We start from the raw sequence: 20,890 nt of genomic DNA, 5'->3' as shown, positions 1-20,890 counted from the left end.
TTGTGACCCCCGGGGCAGGGCCAGTTTGGACACAAAAGGCAAGATTTGAACTAACTTACCCGGTAATAAAGGACTAATATGATGCTACATACAAAATATCTATGTTCTGTGCCTAGTGTTGCAGACAAGAAGATTTCCTTATGTAAGTTACAAAGTATTGTAAGTATAAAAGAAATTTGTGACCCCTTTGGCGGGGCCAGTTTTGAGCCCGGGGCATTCCTTTGACCCCAGGGGCATAATTGGAACAAACTTGGTAGACAACCACTATACAATGTAACACAAAATATCTAAGCTATAGGCCTCATAGTTTGTAGTTTTTCCTGCATAGAATTCATTTCTTTGATCAATTTTGAAAGGGCACCCTCCAAGGAACAATTCAGTGAAGTTTCATCTAAATTAGCTAGGCTGTTTATGAGAAAATGTCATTTGAAGAAATTGTCAACAGGCGACAGACGTCCATTGGAAAAGCCCATCCTGAGCACTTTGTGTAATGTTACAAACACATGCACATTGATATATTAATGAATATACATGTATATTCTATGCATTATTTCAAGTTACTTGAACCATTGTTGATGTAAAATAATGTTATCTTTATGTGTTTTTATTTTATTCCAGTTTTCAACTTCCCTTTAAAGGTTAACTCAGTTAATATTTTGAGTAAACTTACTCCGTACATCAAATCCTCACTAAACCGGAATCCTCACTAAACCGGAAATTTTGCCCAGTCCGGAACTTGTCCGGTTTAGTGAGTTTCCACTGTAATACTAAATTCCATGCTCTACATGCCTAATTTATATTTTGTCAAGGCCCGTTGCTCTGATGGGTACAGTCACAAACAAAATCTCAGATGCATAACCACATGCTGGTCAACATTACTTTTAAGTTTCATGACTCTGACACATATTCTTATAAAGACGCAAGATTCCATGTTTTGCATGCAATATTAAACTAACTCTAGGGCCATAACTCTACTCTTACTGAATGAATACCCACAGCAAATAGCAAAACTTCAACATGCTGGTTAACATTCCTCACCCTGGCTAATAACATTTTTTATATCTGTTATTATAACTTAAAAGTTCATTTTTTTCCAACAATTTAAGTTTTAACAATCAAAATGTTGGAGCAATTAATGTAACCATTGAAAACTCTACCTCATAAATGCCATATTTCTGGGCTGTTTATGAGAAAATGTCATTTGAAGAAACTGTCAACAGGTGACAGACGTCAATTGGAAAAGCCCATCCTGAGCACTTTGTGCTGAAGTGAGCAGAAAACCCAGGAATTGATTCTGAATAATTTCCATATTTTTAACCAAGATTGATTGACAATTTTAATGAGGAAAGACATCCAAAAAGCCTTACAAATCATCCAAAGACTTTTATAAACACTCAAAGGAGTTATAAAAAGTAGAAACACTTTATGAACAATTAAGTTTAATTTATAGCACATAATAAATGTTAACAATAATAATACAGAAAACAGAACATTGTGTCTATTTCTGCTTGGACATCTCAAAAAGAGTCATTATTAAAACATTTTGAAAGTAAGTGTAAACTGTGTGGATTTAGTAAGAAGGATGTACTTAATATGCAGAATTAATAATTAATAGTTAGAATTAATTAATATTCTAGCAAAACACCTGTTAAAAATACCCTTAACTATCAATACAGTAACTAGTGCATGATACTAAATTGTCATCATTTTATCCAATACAGACAATAGTTTATTGTGATCTCACATCAATGCTTGATCAATGGTCTGCTATTTTGGTAGATGCAAAAATACTGAAAGCACCAAGAAGAAATATCCTAAATGCTACAACAATGAAATTGTAGAAGAGTAAAAGGGTAAAGAGCGCTTCAAAATTATTGCTATGAGAAACAGAGAAGTGTTTGTTTATTCAGTATGATCAGCCTGATGTCTCCTCATAAATATCAGAGTCTTTCGTAATATAAACTGGGTCTGTATTGCTCTTCACTACTTCCTCTGTAATGATCACGGTTTTGATGCTGGAGCCTGGCTGATCATAGGCTGGCTTCATCACACACCGATCCTGTAAAATAGTGAAATACATGTAATGGTTTCCTTAAATTTCGGTCCATATCAATCATGAATATTAGATAGATGATTTATGGATTGAATGTTTCAATATTGAGGTTTATCGGTGTAAGAAAACATGGTTAGAGCATTGTTATTTGTAGGCAAAGCCTGAAGGGCTACACAATTAACCCAATCACTGACCAAATGTTTCATACACAGATGAACCACAATTCTAAAGCATTCAATGCTTATACCTACACTGATTATTTCATTTTTTGCATCTAACCAAAATAAAATGTCATTTGACCAATTTGTGTCCCTTTGTACCATTAGAAGTATTCCGATGATGTAGTGTTCATTGGGATATGAATACAATTGAAAGAACCTGTTCATTTAAGGATGGGTAAAAAGAGTGCAAAATATGTACATTTCATGTAGATTCAAATACCATTGACACACTGGGTTTACTCTTTTTTTTTGTGAAATCAAAAGGCAAAGGATAAACGTCAGAGAGACTGGAGACATTTTGACCAAAACATTACAATACGTGAAATAAATGATTCACCTACAGCTTAATTTGGAACCAACATAATAAAAATACAAGGTCAAAACTAAATTTATAACAGTTGAAAAAATTATGAGAAAATTATACAATTGAACCCCAAGAGTTCGTTGGAAGCCATGAACTTACCACAACAGCACGAAGCCCACGAGCACCTGTCTGTTTCTCCATGGCAACCGCCGCTATCGCCTTTAGGGCATCTTCATTGAACTTCAGCTCACACTGCAATACAAATTGTAATCAATTGCAGTCGAAATTTGGCAAATATTTCCAATTCAAGGCCGTAAGTCATGAGCTTTGACTGTCAAGGATGGGTGTGACAAAATGAGCATAACTCAAAAATGACTGCAGTAATCTTATTGGACAGGTTATCAATGTCATCCAAGGTAATATACCTGTAAATTTAGTTATGAAATTGATGACCATGTATTACTTATTGATTAGGATCTGACAATTTTTGAAGTCAATTTTTGACAGTTCAAGGGTCATAACTTAACACGGAATTAAGAAATTATCATATTTTTTTATTATCAAACTCGTATTAATACGCAAAAAAACACTAGGACTTTTTTTGCAAATATTACATAAGAATTGTAAAAGTTCAAGGGCTATAACTCAAGTAATGGAAATCATTGTTAACATGTTTGAATAAAATTTGCAGTTATGACTAAAGTGCAAAAAGCCGCAAAAGGCCTAGCTGAAAATACTTGTCATGTAATTTAAAGTTTAATTTTTATTTAACATGACTGTATAAAATTGTATTCTTAATTCAAAATGGAAATCAACATCGCCGGCTTTCATCTCTTCTAAGAGGCATTTGTTTTTTTCCTTTTTTCTAAATCAAATGTTTTTCATACCTTGTTCATGTATATCAGCATTATTTTTTTAAATATTCATGCATTGATATTGTATAAAATTTGAAGCTTTATGCATAAGAAGTCTTATCAAGTCCTGGGCTTTTTGTGGAATGCCACAGGAAGCCTAAGTTTTTGTGGGCTTTCTTTGAAAAGCCAGATTTTTGTGGCTTCATGCACTTAAGACATAATTTGGTAAGAACTGCCTCCATTGGACACATTTATTGACACTAACCACCATATTTCAGGCATATAAAAAAAACGCAATCCAAACTCAAAGGAGAAATAACTTTTGTACATTATAAAGAAGTTTAAAGGTTATGAAACATCTAACGCACATCATCCAATTTGAACAGCTGCTGGTACTGCTTGATGAGGGCATTCTGGGGCTCAGTCAGGATGCGGACCAGCATCTCCTCATTGAGGGAGTGTAGTGGCACTACAACCGGGATCCGTCCGACAAACTCTGGGATGAGACCAAACTTAATCAGGTCTATATCCTCTACCTCCTGTAGCAGCCGGTCTCGCTCTGCATTCTGCTCCCTGGTCGATGGGTTGTCTGTTTGTGAGTCAGATGACTCAATTTTAGGTGAGTTTTCATCGATTTCTGATGGTGATCCAAAGCCTAATACCTGAATTTGAGATAGAAGGAGAGCTCAGTATAGCAAAATATTTCAGTAGCAGTTTTCGGTAAAAATTGAAATCTGAAAATCAAATGTAAACAATAATGTCGGAACATATGGGCATATCAAAGGAGTCAATTAAATGCAGACAATTGAAGGAAATGAATATCAAACAAGTATAATTAAGGGCCACAACTGAGAATTGGCTATTAAAGGTGACCTAGCTGGTTATCAAACTCATCCCAAACATTATGTTCACAATCAATAAATTGGAGAGCTGACGTAGTCAAATAAGTCAAAAGAGCCATAACTAAGGAGTTAACAAATTAATTGGACTTCTTATCAAACTTGAAATGTTATGTCCACAAAGAATACTTGGTCAAGTTAGAGTGCTGACATGGTCAATATGGTCACATTTCTACAATTAAAGGCCATAACTGAGAAGCAGTTAGACTGGTTATCAAAAATTTACTGAATATTATGCCTGTGTGGTAAAAATTGAATCAAAATTGGATCAAAATGGTCAAGAATGAGAGTGGACAAAAATGGTGGACCAATTGTGATCCAATAATAAAAGAGCACACATTTATCAATACAAATGCAACCAAATTTACATCTCAAATATTGGCACTAAATAAGTACTTACTTTGACATTTTTTCTCTTCTTTATGACTTTTTCCAAGCCATTAAATGCCCCTGCAGCAATAAACAGAATGTTTGTGGTATCAATGTCAATTGTTTCCCGACTGAGTGTCTTGGTACGTTTGTCAGCGACCTTGACCACAGTACCCTCAATCATTTTGAGCATGGCTTGCTGGACACCCTCCCCTCCAACGTCCTTGAACACAGGGCCGCCTGTTATCCCGCCCGACCTCCGAGAAATCTTGTCAATCTCATCCATAAACACAATACCTGAAATGGGAAGATCATGACATACCTCGTCATCTTTTTGGGAAATCATCTTCATGATAACATTCTGTCAATATGAAAGCTAACAGGTACAGTTTATGTAAAAAAAAAATCTGTATAAGTAATGAGCCACTTTAGCCATTTTAACTCTCAGTAAGTGTGCACCCTGACCCTGTTGGCATTTCTCCACATTGCCATCAGCATTCTGGAGGAGTTTAGCGATGACACTCTCCACATCTTCCCCTACGTAGCCGGCAGATGTCATTGTGGTGCAGTCTCCACTCGCATAAGGCACATCTAGGATCTTCGCTATCGTCTGGACAAGCAGTGTCTTCCCTGAGTCAAAAATCATCTCTTTCAGTATGTTTTAGTAAGAAAATGCACAACTAAACACCACCGTAAATGTACATATTCTGCCAATTAAAGGTGTTAACAAGAGCTGTCACAGTATGTGACGAATGCCCCCGAATGTGACATTGACCTACGAACAAGGTCAGTACATGAAAAGTTGATCTTGCCTTTACGTGTCAAATACATATGGCAAGTTATTTAAAATTGCCTCTGAACATAAAAAAATACCACCCATACTTGACAACTTACACCGTTATGTCCTTATATTCAGAATTCCCTTGTGAATAAACACTTAGTGTATCTTTCACCTTAGAGGTAGGGACATGGGTCTTGCACACAACACGTCGTCTTCGTATGTGGAACACATGTAGCAAGTGATTTTAAAATCTGTTCATACAAGGGAAAGTAACAGCCCTGACACGACAACCTAAACTCTATGTCCTTATATGCAGCACTCCATTGTGAATAAAGTGTGACCTTGACCTTTGAGGTAGGGACACGGGTCTTGCATGCGACACGTCGTCTTGGTATGTGGAACACATGTGGCAAGTTATTTTAAAATCTGTCCATACAAGAGAAAGTTACAGCCCGGACACGACAACCTATACTCTATGTCCTTATATGCAGCACTCCATTGTGAATAAACACTAAGTGTGACCTTGATCTTTGAGGTAGGGACACGAGTCTTGAACGGACGGATGGACGGACGGACGGACAGACGGATGGACGGTGCGATTTTAATATGCCCACCTTCGGGGGCATAAAAAGTATGCAAATAACGCAAACAAGTATAACAACCCACCAGAGCCTGTAGGACCCAGCATGAGAATGTTACTCTTTTCCAGGGTGATATCTTCTGTGTCTGTGTCAGTGTCAGAGTCAAACCTGTCTGGCGTCTGCTTGAGGTTATGCCGGATATTCTTATAGTGGTTGTACACTGCGACAGCAAGGCGCTGCTTGGCGTGCTCCTGTCCGACCACATGCTGGTCAAGGTAAGCCTTCAGCTGCAAGGCAAGTCACATATTAACTACTAACAAAATTTAATAACTCCCATTTCATAATGTTTGCAATCAACATTCAGTTTACCTTCTAACTAGTTGGCAATCCCATACCATTAATGTGTGTTTGACTTTTCAATTAAAACCTGGTAAAGCAAAATTTATAATTGAGTATCTATAACTGATATTCATTTAACCAATCTTACCTTATCCATACATACTGAGCTAATGGATTGTGTTTGTAAACATCTAAATCTCAACTAGAAATGCCCAAACAAGACAGATATAAATATCATCACAGTAAGTTATCCTGAACTCACATTTTTGAGCAAATTTTAATAAGTTACAGTTACCTTGACCCTTCAGACCCGACATGTTTAATAATTACAACCTAGATAAAAAGAAACCCAAAACACCAGATATACCTGTTTTGGTGTGGGTAGAGAGGGCTCAGAGATGATGATGTAATGTTCACACTTTGTGCAATGGATACACCGACCGTGGCCTGAAACAAGCAAATCAAAATGAAAGATTCTTTGGTAGCAGGAAAATTGTAGAATTTGAATACACATGTATTTATTTTTATTAAAACAAAGCCAAATTTATTATGACAGGATTGGAGCAACTATCCTTTCATATTTAGTTCCTAGTTTAAAGATTGGGTGATGAATAATTATTCTTCACAAACTCATTTGTTTTCTAGCCAAAAAACAAGCTGCTTAAAATTTAAAGAATTCGTCATCATGCATTAATATAGCTAAATTGGTATGTTACCATTGAGGGTTTCAATATTTTGGGGGGCATTGCATTTTGGACACCTCTGTTTTTTTTCATCAGTCCTGTCTACCATGTCTAACCAGAATATACGCTCATCTAAAATAATGAAGAAAAATTAAAAGGCATGAAATAATTCAAATATTGCTATATTCCTGTATAGTTCATTCGAATACATATTTTTACAAGTTTTGTGTTTACATACCATGTATTTGATTTTCTAATTACAGTCAAAACTCGCTGACTCAATATCGCATGGCTTCATATCCTCATTGGCTCGAACCAGATTAAAAGGACCAATTTTTTTACTATATCATATATATATCAACATGTTATACAACACATATAATATGTTAAATTCAATCACATGGCTTGATATCTTGAGGGTCGATATGCCTCGACACTTGATGTCATTTTCGCGGTCCAAAGTAAGAATTTTACACTTTGTTTTGTTTGCTTGGCTCAATGTTATTTTTGGGATAAGAATTTGAAACCTTGATTTGCTTGCTTGGCTTCATTTAGCACAAGGCGCTTATCAAATAGATTTCCTTGACTGATATCAGAGATAACGCAGCAAATAACAAACTAGGTAAAAAACCTTTCTTTAATTTATCAAAGAAAAATACACATTAAGAAAGCAAACTCGCTTGGCTCAAAGTATTTCGGCTGGTCCCTGGAATATCGACCCAATGGGTTTAGACAGTATATAAATTAAAAACTTTTATGTAAATGATGTATACACCTTCCACTTCCTCACTGATGTTTCCAGAGTCTGGAAAGTTGTCTTTGGTAATGCTGCGATGGCTGTGAGAGTGACTGTCAGGGATGTCTGTGCCAGGGGGATCATTTTTTTCACCATCCCCACTCCCTGGTCCAGATGGGGAGGCCCCCCACAGGCAGGGGGAGGTGGATATACCGTGACACTGCTGGAGTCTAAATGAGGCTCTTCCAAACTCCTTTATGGACCCAGGTCTCTTGCCACCTTAAACAGGGAGAGTTTAATGACACTGTTTAAGAAATGGGTAAAAATATCAAAATTCTACTCTATCATCTCTTGTTTATTGAATTGATAAGAGCAAAATAAGTACATGAATTTTCACAAATAATGTACCATTGAATAATTGTAACCTAACATTTGGTTCAATCTTTATATTCGACAGTGGTAGTCTATTAGCCAACGGGTTGGAACCATGCATGTGGCCATTTAGATGTATACATTGTATCTATATTTATAATAGCTGAATTCTGAAGTCTTCATATATCATCATCATAAGGCTCAGAGCCTCCTTTGGGAATAACTCCTTCAAAATGAAATATACAAGCTGAAGCATGGTGTCATGTCATATTTCTAATAGCCTCAGCAAACAATTACTTGCAATGTAAAAAGTTCAACAAAAGGCGTGATAATTTGAAGGAAAACATAAATTATTTAAATCATTGTGCCTTTAGTTTGCATACCAACCAGACATACTTACATCTCATAAATGTCAGTATGCCATGAAATGACTGCCTGTGGATATTTGGAAGCAATCTCGCGGGCAATCTATATACTGCTGCACACATCTATACAATGAAGATAAAATATACATTTAACAACCCAAACTGCAATTAACCTGATGATATTCCCTAAATACCCTTTTAATGAAGTGCGACAAAATATCCGAAAATTGAATATCCGAAATTTAAAAATAAATTGAAAATATTCACTCTGAGTTCAACTAGTACCTCACCTTTTAATTTTGACCAATTTTCAATACAAAATTACTAGAAGTTTGCTTATCACGAAGAAATAATGCCATTCAATTAAATAGGTAATTGTGTCAATAGCCTTCACTGATCATTTGTTATTGTTGTGATAAAAGTACATGTACATTTTAGGTCAAACGGAATACTAAAGTTCGACAAGTCGTTTTTGTTTGTTAGTGGTAGTGCAACAACTACCGCCTGTCCATCAACTCCTACCTTCACATATCAGCGATTTGGCATATATACATTTACATATCATCGACTTGGCATATATAACTGAACATATCAGCGACTTAGCATATATACCTGGACATATCAGCGACTTAGCATATATACCTGGACATATCTATGACTTAACATATATACCTGGACATATCAGCGACTTAGCATATATACCTGGACATATCAGCGACTTAGCATATATACCTGGACATATCTGTGACTTAGCATATATACCTGGACATATCAGCGACTTAGTATATATACCTGGACATATAACCATGAAATTAATACTAAAGAAGTGGGCATGTACAGTGCGCATTTTGGGTGGGTGTGTAAGTTTATTTATACTCGCACTTGGGCAATGCCCATTCGGCGAGTGCTCCGACTAGATCGTTAGTCATTTTAGGTTTTTGGAGCACAGACAGAATGTAACCCTGGTTAGAGCTAATCTAGTTCTTTAACGTGCACCAGTGTATAACACTGTCACACGGGTCCCCGTTTAAGTCGATTTGTATTTTTGTTCATTTTGTTTACAATCATTCATTAAAGAATATATTTATCAGTGTCTTGAACTTGTAAGGAAACACTGCTTCAAAGTCTTATTAATTCAGCAAAAACAAAGGCCCCGTTGGAAATAATTGCTTGCACTTTCACGGGTTATCCTTGACCGCAAGATCTAAAGAAATACATACATAATTGTTGTTGAAATAATTAAATAATATAATACATAATTAAATTAAACTTTCCAAGAATAAGGTTCAATCGAACTGGGGACGCTTTACTACAAATGCAATGCAACATAATTTAACAGGCGCTGATATTCAAACATCACAAACTAGATGCATGCACGCAGCAAGATAAAGGTTGTGCGCCGAAGACGACGCCGAAGACGATGGCTTATCAAAAATTCAAAATGTAGGTAACATTCCAAGTCAGTTATATAGTAGATATTAAGAACAAAATCTTATTAGTTCAGGAAGGGCTCGCTTGTTGCGCTCGCTCCGTCCCTTCTTAATCAATACGATTTTATGAGATTGCGTAATGTGTGCATTTCGGGTGCCTATGAACCACATATTATTTAAATGTGATTTGTGTGCAGAAAAAGCATTTGTTGGTCGGCTTCCCTAAGGAGTTGGAACAATTTACCGGCTGAATATACCCATTTGTATACAGAGCAAAATACTAATTTTTCCAATTATAAAAAATATGTGAAATTCCATAATCTGAACCAACTTCATTCGGAAAGAGTTTTCCATACAGTATGCACCATAATGAATGCAGCTGATTGGCACATAAAATGAAATATTGCAATGGCCGACTATAATGTAAAGGTAACGATTATATTCCTCTTGCTAATTCATTGCGCAGTGCTTAAACAATAAACGTTCTAAGTAGGGTAAGACATCTTGTCTTGTCGCACCATGACCGCTCCTAATGGTTGAGCGTTCGTTACTCGGCTCACGTGTAGAATTGCTTTGAACCCAGGAAAGTAGTAACCGTTGTGCTTTGAACACAAGAAGTCACAGAGATCTCGAATGTTTCGCACTTTCCTTTTATATTTCTTCAAATTTAATAATATCTGGAATTAACTGGAAATTGCAGTCTCAATTCATATTCAAACACAATTTCAGTCGTGATGGCTTTACGGCGCAGTGAGCGCAAGTCATTTGGTAATTCACTTTACGGATTTGAACAGACTAAACATAAAATCCACGATCATTCATTCATTTTTCTTTACTTACTAGATCTTTATTGTTCTATTTATGTATATTTTTACATACACATATATTACTTCTGTACCTTCACATATGTGCTTTAAAGGGAAGTATTCGTTGTGTGTTTGGAATTTTACTTTTCGTTGTTTAGTAAATACTTTCATCGGTCTTTCCTTTTCGCAAATAAGTACAACCACAAGGGGGAGCACGAAACGTGCAATTTTTTATATTTAGATTTTTTTACTTCTGTATACGTTTTTGAGCGAATAAAATTTAATAATGGTAAGTAACATTTCATTACTTAACATTAGATAAATTATATGTTATATTTGATCGACGAATTAAGTTTTCAAGCCATGTTTATTTAGTATAATTGTCACCGGATAAAGTTTTTCGGATATGAATAAACTTTAAATGCAACTTGCGTTTTAACTCAAGATCTCCAATACTGTTCATACTTTACACAGATGTTCAGCGCCATTACACAGTTAAGTAAGACAACTCTGTATGAAACTTAATAGAAATTTGGCCCTTCATTCACTTACTTTTTATAAAGATTAAGGCTAGTCCATATAAACAGCCACTCAAGAGTCTTTGAGATTTTTTATTTGGCGACTCTACGCGTCCATAACCCACTTGTTGTTTTCCTAGCCAAGAATGACAGATCCCAGCGCTAAGTATATTGAGTGGAAAGATAACGGGCACCTGCTAGATGGTTTTAAAATGGCGATGCTTTATTGGCAGAAGTTGTTCTAAATTAAACTAATTATTTGTGTTTCATAAAATACTTAAGTGAAATAAGTAAAAGGTATTGGCTAAAATAATTAAAGTGTAACTTTTGTGTTTTAATTTAACAGAGAAGTGTTAAGTATTGAGGAGTAATAGTTGGAAGAATATATTTTACATTGGTACTGCTCAGTTGACTTGTGGCGTTTAGGGAACAAAATGAATATCCAAATGTTAAAAAAAGTTCCCTAAACATGCATTATTGTGGCTAGATTAAGGCATGTTGTGATTATTACTGATATCTGGAATACCTTTGATCCAAATTAATTTAGTACTTCACACAATTGTTAACCGACATCGCACAATAACATTTCATAATTTCATATTATCCTTAATACAAATTATGGCCCTCGATCAACTTTAAAAGTTTTGGGCAACTCAGATCGCTGAAAGATTTTACTGTTTCATTCAGTAGACTTCATACATCTCACAATTGTTAAGGGCCAACACACAATGATACAATGCAGCATAATAGTCACAGGCACTGTCTGACAAATATCTTGATGCCGTTTATTCAAGTGACATAATACCTCACACTGATAAAAAAAAATGAAAGATACATATCACATAATAAATGCATTCATTTCTAAGATAAAGCCACATATAGTCAAGCACACTGACCTATTGCAGCTCTTGTTTGTTCATGTCCTTTTTTCATTTAATTTTTGCGTGAAAAATTAAACTCATTATAGGGGAAAATGTCTTGTCTTTTTGAAAAAAAGGAGGCTTTTTGTATGGGGAACCAAGCCTTTTACTGTAAATTTCACACACATAAATTGGCTTCATCAATGATTCTATCCATACAGTTACGCTGTAACATTTCTTTTGTTGCAATGTTTTAATGATTGAAACAACAACTAACGTTTAAATGATATCTTTCTAGCCACAAAACGAACATATAGAGCTTCATCGCAAGCGCCATGGCTACAGACTTGACTACCATGAGAAGAAAAGGAAGAAAGAAGGCAGGAAACCTCATGAAATGGCAAAAAAAGCAAAGAAGTTGCGAGGTATTAAAGCTAAGCTGTACAACAAACAAAGACACTCAGAGAAGATTCAGATGAAAAAGACCATAAAAATGCATGAAGAGAGGAAGACCAAGCAGAAGAGTGATGAGAATGTGCCAGAAGGTGCGGTGCCCGCATACTTGCTTGACCGTGAAGGGCAGAGCAGGGCCAAGGTCCTCTCTAACATGATCAAGCAGAAACGCAAGGAAAAGGCTGTAAGTTAACACATACTATTGTATAATTTTTCGGAGTGTACTTTACCATGTACAATTGTTCAACTTCCCAAAGACTTGGAAACCAGACACAAAAGATACATATAGATAAAGGAAAATGTATGCACTTGTAATCATTTGCCTAAATTATTAAAAAAATGTCCGCTTGTAAATTCATACTTGAATATAAGTAAAGATGTTACTAAAAATGGTATGATATTGACTTTCCACAAAATAAAGACATTCAATTTCATATTAACAGAATCATTCACTATTGATAACAGAGGCCTTTCACTATTTCAGGGTAAATGGGAGGTCCCACTGCCAAAGGTTAAAGGTATCAGTGAAAACGAGGTGTTCAAAATCATCAAAACAGGAAAAACTAGAAGTAAGTGATGCTTTACAATACATTGAATGTAAGGCAACCTTTATAAATATTTATTATTTAGCATTTTTTTTATCTGTTGTGAATCTATGTTAAGTTTTAACATTACACCAAAAATAGATTAATATGTCAAAACATTTGTATTTATGGTTTTTTTTGCAAAATAATCTTTGGAAAGACCTACTTTGTATGTTTTTAAAACACTACTGCATGTTCAGTGTGGCATGTATAATCATTTCATACAACATTGGACTTTATTTTTTGGCAAAGCTTTTAACTTTTTTTTTGCTAGGAATTCTTTACTGTTCTCTCTAAAGAACAACATCAAACAATTGCGGTTATCTCAAACATCTCAAGTTTCAACATAAGTATATAACTTATTGATGATCATTTCATTTGGGTTGTTCAGAAGTTAAGAACTTGTTTGTTTGCCGAGCCAAATCTGTTGCATTGTGACATCCCATAATGCAAGCATGCTTTTATTGCATAACACAATTAGGAATATAAACATTTGCGTTATCCCCTTTGATGTGGTTCTGGCGCTTCAAGCAATCTGGGATGTGGCAGTTTAGATGAAAATAACCCAATGTATGTTTTCCTTTGAAAGATCATACTACATGTACCTTGATCGTTTATCAGTTTGTCCAGTATATAAAGTTCTAAGGTGTAACCATTTTAATGAAGTATTAAAGTATTCCTTGATTTGTTTCAGGAAAGGGCTGGAAGAGGATGGTTACCAAAGCTTGCTATGTTGGGGAAGGTTTTACAAGAAAACCTCCAAAGTTTGAACGCTTCATCAGGCCAATGGTATGATAAGAAAAAAACGTAACTTTCTGTATGTTCTCTGTGTAATCATTGATATGTTCTACAAAAAGTAACATAACTTAAGTGAATTATATGAATGCAAAAAGCAATTTTAGCTCTACTGGCCTAAGGTTTATGCAAATGGCGCGGTGTCCTTCATCCATGCTTTCTTAAACAATTGCTTGTGATCATGATAAAGTCTTCATTTTATTGTTTCTCAATCAAACTTTTACAATAGTAAGATCTTCATGATATCTCAATTCCTTTTTTAAACCAGCCAGATCTGCCAATGCATGACTAGATTAGTGCCCTTGAAATTATTAAAGTTGCTATTGTAGCCATTTTAAAACTTACAGTCCAAGAGAATCAACTTGTTTTCAGAGTCCAGTTGTTTTTTGTCTTTCTCTCCCTATATACAGTTTAAAAGAGACAACCTGTATTCAAATATGGTTTTGGCAGTTGTTTTTCTCACTTTATTGATTTCCACCAAACTTATACAGTAGTTAGTTACTTTCAAAAACCAGCCAACACTGCCCATGCCCATGCATAATTAGATTATGGGCCTTGAATTTTTCAAAATTGCTGTAATATATTGTGAACACAATAGATCCTCCATTTCTTTTCTGATCTTCACCAAACTTAAAGCAAAGTTGTTAAATATTGATTAGACCTGGGTTCCTTTAGAAGACCAGCCAGATTATGGCCCTTGAAATTGTCAAAATTTCTTTAATTTATCTTGTAAACACAATAGAGCCTCTATGTTAACTTGACTTATATAGTAGATACATATCAGATGTTAACTTGACTTATACAGTAGATACATATCAGATGTTAACTTGACTTATACAGTAGATACATATCAGATGTTAACTTGACTTATACAGTAGATACATATCAGATGTTAACTTGACTTATACAGTAGATACATATCAGATGTTAACTTGGCTTATACAGTAGATACATATCAGATGTTTACTTGACTTATACAGTAGATACATATCAGATGTTAACTTGACTTATACAGTAGATACATATCAGATGTTAACTTGACTTATACAGTAGATACATATCAGATGTTTACTTGACTTATACAGTAGATACATATCAGATGTTAACTTGACTTATACAGTAGATACATATCAGATGTTAACTTGACTTATACAGTAGATACATATCAGATGTTAACTTGACTTATACAGTAGATACATATCAGATGTTAACTTGACTTATACAGTAGATACATATCAGATGTTTACTTGACTTATACAGTAGATACATATCAGATGTTTACTTGACTTATACAGTAGATACATATCAGATGTTAACTTGACTTATACAGTAGATACATATCAGATGTTAACTTGACTTATACAGTAGATACATATCAGATGTTAACTTGACTTATACAGTAGATACATATCAGATGTTAACTTGACTTATACAGTAGATACATATCAGATGTTTACTTGACTTATACAGTAGATACATATCAGATGTTAACTTGACTTGTACAGTAGATACATATCAGATGTTTACTTGACTTGTACAGTAGATACATATCAGATGTTAACTTGACTTATACAGTAGATACATATCAGATGTTAACTTGACTTATACAGTAGATACATATCAGATGTTAACTTGGCTTATACAGTAGATACATATCAGATGTTAACTTGACTTGTACAGTAGATACATATCAGATGTTAACTTGACTTATACAGTAGATACATATCAGATGTTAACTTGACTTATACAGTAGATACATATCAGATGTTAACTTGACTTATACAGTAGATACATATCAGATGTTAACTTGACTTATACAGTAGATACATATCAGATGTTAACTTGGCTTATACAGTAGATACATATCAGATGTTAACTTGACTTATACAGTAGATACATATCAGATGTTAACTTGACTTATACAGTAGATACATATCAGATGTTAACTTGGCTTATACAGTAGATACATATCAGATGTTAACTTGACTTATACAGTAGATACATATCAGATGTTAACTTGACTTATACAGTAGATACATATCAGATGTTAACTTGACTTATACAGTAGATACATATCAGATGTTAACTTGACTTATACAGTAGATACATATCAGATGTTAACTTGACTTATACAGTAGATACATATCAGATGTTAACTTGGCTTATACAGTAGATACATATCAGATGTTTACTTGACTTATACAGTAGATACATATCAGATGTTAACTTGACTTATACAGTAGATACATATCAGATGTTAACTTGACTTATACAGTAGATACATATCAGATGTTTACTTGACTTATACAGTAGATACATATCAGATGTTAACTTGACTTATACAGTAGATACATATCAGATGTTAACTTGACTTATACAGTAGATACATATCAGATGTTAACTTGACTTATACAGTAGATACATATCAGATGTTAACTTGACTTATACAGTAGATACATATCAGATGTTTACTTGACTTATACAGTAGATACATATCAGATGTTTACTTGACTTATACAGTAGATACATATCAGATGTTAACTTGACTTATACAGTAGATACATATCAGATGTTAACTTGACTTATACAGTAGATACATATCAGATGTTAACTTGACTTATACAGTAGATACATATCAGATGTTAACTTGACTTATACAGTAGATACATATCAGATGTTTACTTGACTTATACAGTAGATACATATCAGATGTTAACTTGACTTGTACAGTAGATACATATCAGATGTTTACTTGACTTGTACAGTAGATACATATCAGATGTTAACTTGACTTATACAGTAGATACATATCAGATGTTAACTTGACTTATACAGTAGATACATATCAGATGTTAACTTGGCTTATACAGTAGATACATATCAGATGTTAACTTGACTTGTACAGTAGATACATATCAGATGTTAACTTGACTTGTACAGTAGATACATATCAGATGTTAACTTGACTTATACAGTAGATACATATCAGATGTTAACTTGACTTATACAGTAGATACATATCAGATGTTAACTTGACTTATACAGTAGATACATATCAGATGTTTACTTGGTGCCTTTTGAAAGCCAGCCAGATCCAGCCGTGCATCAAATTGAAAATGACCAAAAAAGCCATGCCAGTTGAGCATAGACCCTCACGGGCCTCAGTTTTCAAAGTGTGGGATATGACTAACAATTCTTTTAAAATAATTATTGAAAGTGATAAAAGTTGAATGAAAGCTTTATACATGTTAATCATAATTTGCTACATATGTTACAGTACATTATTTCACACGTTCGTCTGGTTGTTTCAGGGTCTGCGCTACAAGAAGGCCCATGTGACTCACCCTGAACTAAAGGCCACTTTCCATCTGCCCATCATTGGTGTAAAGAAGAACCCGACATCACCTCTCTACACTTCACTGGGCGTCCTCACAAAGGGCACTATTATAGAGGTACTTGCTGGACTCTCCCTCTTAGCTGATTGCTAAATCTGTGTTTGTAATGTGGTGTTGGATTGGTGACCATAGCCTATGGCTGTTTTTCAAAATTGAGTCAAAGCTTATCTCCCTTTAAACTACCTGAGCATAAAATGTGACACTGTCTTTTTAGATATCTAAAAGTTTTATTAAATGCTTGTATTCAAGTTGAAGTTGAGTTGAAGGCTTGTATTCAAGTTTATTTAAAGGCTTGTATTTAAGTTAAGTTGAAGGCTTGTAATCCAGTTCTTATCATTTTGCAGGTGAACATCAGCGAGCTGGGGCTCGTCACTCAGGGAGGAAAGGTGGTCTGGGGTAAGCTCTTATATCACAATGTGCAATCTGCTTTATAGCTGTACATTATACAATTGCTGTGGGATATCATTCACTAAGGAATAAAAGAAAGTATGAAGTTGTTTATTGAGTTTTGTTTTAACATTTATAAATGTACAATTTAGTCCAAAGTCACAGGTGATAACTGCCAATGCTAAAACATTTTTGGTTGTTTATGAATAAATAATATATGAGTTTATTATAATTTTTTACAATCGTGGACCCTTAGTTACTTTGTACTAACACAGACACTCTGTTCCTAGGAAATCTTTTAAATGATTTAAGGAAATGCTCGCAGGCTATATCAAAAATATATCATTTTATGTTCAATTCATATAATTTTCATTACAGGTAAATATGCACAAGTTACCAACACCCCAGAAAATGATGGCTGTATAAATGCAGTGTTGTTGGTATAGGGACAGGTTTCTTAACGCCATGGAACTGTGATGCTTCTACTGTCATTTTGACCTGATACATTGAGTGACCTGTATCTACATTGAATAATATGTGTTCATTGCCATTTGCACATATTTTGCACCCCCTTTGATGTGTAATGATACAAGTTAATAGATGTAAAATGAATTGACTAAACTTCATCTATTCGCATTATCTGGAAAACATTTCCTTGTATTGTTACATATGGTCGTTACTTGGTTCAGGTAATAAATGCTGAATCTCTTGTTTTATGTTTGAATGTCAAACATGACCATGTTTCGTACCATCCTCTTCCCTCATAAGAACAAGGCAATTACTCACTCAAAAGATCAAGGGCCTCATAAGAACAAGGCCATTACTACTCCCTCAAAAGATCAAGGCTATTCTTCCTTCCTCATAAGAACAAGGTGATTCTTCCTCCTTAGAACAAGACGATTCCTCCTTCCTCATAAGAACAAGGCGATTTCTCCTCTGTCACCAGAATAAGGCGATTCCTCCTCCATCATAACAACCAGGCCATTCCTCTTCCCTTCTCAGAATAAGAACAAGGTGATTCTTCCTCCCTCATCAGAACAAGACCTGATAAGAACAAGGTGATTCCTCCTCCCTCATCAGAACAAGACCTGATAAGAACAAGGTGATTCCTCCTCCCTCCTCAGAATAAGAACAAGGTAATTCTTCCTCATCAGAACAGTGCTATTCCTCCTCGGCTCCCTCATCAGAACAAGGCCTGATAAGAACAAGGTGATTCCTCCTCCCTCAAAAGAACAAAGTATGATAAGAACAGGGCTATTCCTCCTCCCTCACAAGAACAAGGCCTGATAAGGTGATTCCTCCTCCCTCATAAGAACAAGGTGATTCCTCCTCATAAGAGCAGGGCCTGATAAGAACAAGGCAATTCCTCCTCCCTCATTAGAACAAGGCCTGATAAGAACAGGGCTATTCCTTCTCCCTCATAAGAACCAGGCCTGATAAAAAAAGGTGAGTCCTCCCTTATAAGAACAAGGCCTGATCAGAACAGGGCAATTCTTCCCTCATAAGAACAAGGCCTGATTAGAACAGGGCAAGTCCTCCCTCATAAGAACAAGGTCTGATAAGAACGGCTATTCCTCCCTCATAAGAACAAGGCCTGATAAAAACAAGGTGTCTCCTCCTCCCTCATAAGAACAAGGCCTAATTAGAACAGAGCAATTCCTCACTCAAAGAACAAGGCCTGATAAGTATGGCTATTCCTCCTCCCTCATAAGAACAAGGCCTGATAAGTATGGCTATTCCTCCTCCTTCATAAGAACAAGGCCTGATAAGAATAAGGTGATTCCTCCTCCCTCATAAGAACAAGGCCTGATAAGAAAAGGGCTATTCCTCCTCCCTCATAAGAACAAGGCTATTCCTCCTCCCTCGTAAGAACAAGTCCTGATTAGAAGGGAGCAAGGTGATCCCTCCTCCCTTATAAGAACAAGCCCTAATTAGAACAAGGTGATTCCCCCTCCCTAAGAACAAGGTGATTCCTCCTCCCTCATTAGAACAAGGCCTTATTACAACAAGGTGATTCCTCCCTCATAAGAACAAGGTGATTCCTCCTCCCTCATAAGAACAAGTCCTGATTAGAACAAGGTGATTCCTCTTCTTTCATACGAACAAGGCCTGATAAGAACAATGTGATTCCTCCTCCCCCATATTAAAGAACAAGGCCTGATTAGAACAATGTGATTCCTCCTCCCCCATATTAAAGAACAAGGCCTGATTAGAACAATGTGATTCCTCCTCCCCCATATTAAAGAACAAGACCTGATTAGAACAATGTGATTCCTCCTCCCCCATATTAAATAACAAGGCCTGATAAGAACAATGTGATTCCTCCTCCCCCATATTAAAGACCAAGGCCTGATAAGAACAATGTGATTCCTCCTCCCCCATATTAAAGAACAAGGCCTGATTAGAACAATGTGATTCCTCCTCCCCCATATTAAAGAACAAGGCCTGATTAGAACAATGTGATTCCTCCTCCCCCATATTAAAGAACAAGGCCTGATAAGAACAATGTGATTCCTCCTCCCCCATATTAAAGAACAAGGCCTGATTAGAACAATGTGATTCCTCCTCCCCCATATTAAAGAACAAGGCCTGATAAGAACAATGTGATTCCTCCTCCCCCATATTAAAGAACAAGGCCTGATTAGAACAATGTGATTCCTCCTCCCCCATATTAAAGAACAAGGCCTGATAAGAACAATGTGATTTCCTCCTCCCCCATATTAAAGAACAAGGCCTGATAAGAACAATGTGATTCCTCCTTCCCCATATTAAAGAACAAGGCCTGATTAGAACAATGTGATTCCTCCTCCCCCATATTAAAGAACAAGGCCTGATTAGAACAATGTGATTCCTCCTCCCCCATATTAAAGAACAAGGCCTGATTAGAACAATGTGATTCCTCCTCCCCCATATTAAAGAACAAGGCCTGATTAGAACAATGTGATTCCTCCTCCCCCATATTAAAGAACAAGGCCTGATAAGAACAATGTGATTCCTCCTCCCCCATATTAAAGAACAAGGCCTGATTAGAACAAGATGATTCCTCCTCCCTGATTGAATTCCAACAGACACTTGATGTATTAATAAACCAAGTAAAAATCATGA

The 20,890-nt window shown here is 35.5% G+C and overlaps 3 protein-coding genes across 4 annotated transcripts in view; 2 read left to right on the top strand and 1 right to left on the bottom strand.

The window, feature by feature from the left end:
- Window positions 1–1,422: 1,422 nt before the first annotated feature.
- On the bottom strand, window positions 1,423–8,990 carry LOC128226522 (ATP-dependent Clp protease ATP-binding subunit ClpX-like). Of its 2 annotated transcripts, none has more exons than XM_052936444.1 (11): window positions 8,848–8,990; window positions 8,593–8,680; window positions 7,860–8,099; window positions 7,118–7,216; window positions 6,769–6,848; window positions 6,148–6,349; window positions 5,166–5,330; window positions 4,732–4,997; window positions 3,801–4,094; window positions 2,738–2,830; window positions 1,423–2,059 (listed from the first exon to the last, which is right to left on the bottom strand). In XM_052936444.1, the coding sequence occupies exons 2-11, from the start codon at window positions 8,678–8,680 to the stop codon at window positions 1,916–1,918; spliced, it is 1,671 nt and encodes a 556-aa protein (XP_052792404.1). In that variant the 5' UTR covers window positions 8,848–8,990; the 3' UTR covers window positions 1,423–1,915. The 2 variants fall into 2 exon arrangements, with proteins under 2 accessions (XP_052792404.1, XP_052792405.1); XM_052936445.1 differs by having other exon boundaries at window positions 8,883–8,987.
- A 1,979-nt stretch (window positions 8,991–10,969) lies between these two features.
- Window positions 10,970–18,495, top strand: LOC128227027 (ribosome biogenesis protein NSA2 homolog). The gene is made up of 7 exons (XM_052937198.1): window positions 10,970–11,082; window positions 12,470–12,808; window positions 13,109–13,193; window positions 13,903–13,997; window positions 17,315–17,455; window positions 17,743–17,794; window positions 18,164–18,495. Exons 1-7 carry the CDS (start codon window positions 11,080–11,082, stop codon window positions 18,229–18,231), a joined length of 783 nt encoding a protein of 260 aa, XP_052793158.1. The 5' UTR covers window positions 10,970–11,079; the 3' UTR covers window positions 18,232–18,495.
- A 143-nt stretch (window positions 18,496–18,638) lies between these two features.
- LOC128227029 (uncharacterized) overlaps window positions 18,639–20,890 on the top strand; it is a 32,589-nt gene continuing 30,337 nt past the window's right edge. The window contains exon 1 of the mRNA XM_052937200.1: window positions 18,639–18,921. The gene's annotated coding sequence lies outside the window, so the exon portion shown is untranslated. The remainder of the gene's footprint in view (window positions 18,922–20,890) is intronic.

This window comes from Mya arenaria, chromosome 3 (assembly GCF_026914265.1).
Source record: "Mya arenaria isolate MELC-2E11 chromosome 3, ASM2691426v1".
NCBI lineage: Eukaryota > Metazoa > Mollusca > Bivalvia > Myida > Myidae > Mya > Mya arenaria.
The sequence above is the reverse complement of the archived record's forward strand: the minus strand, read 5'-3'. Positions and strand labels throughout refer to the sequence as shown.

Coding starts and splice junctions, on each gene's coding strand:
- LOC128226522 (XM_052936444.1), bottom strand. CDS start 8,680: ATGTGTGCAGCAGTATATAGATTGCCCGCGAGATTGCTTCCAAATATC. Junction 4,095..4,731: donor AGAAGAGAAAAAATGTCAAA/GTAAGTACTTAT, acceptor TCTCAAATTCAG/GTATTAGGCTTTGGATCACC. Junction 2,831..3,800: donor AGCTGTTCAAATTGGATGAT/GTGCGTTAGATG, acceptor TTTGTATTGCAG/TGTGAGCTGAAGTTCAATGA.
- LOC128227027 (XM_052937198.1), top strand. Junction 12,809..13,108: donor AGAAACGCAAGGAAAAGGCT/GTAAGTTAACAC, acceptor TCACTATTTCAG/GGTAAATGGGAGGTCCCACT. Junction 13,194..13,902: donor CAAAACAGGAAAAACTAGAA/GTAAGTGATGCT, acceptor GATTTGTTTCAG/GAAAGGGCTGGAAGAGGATG.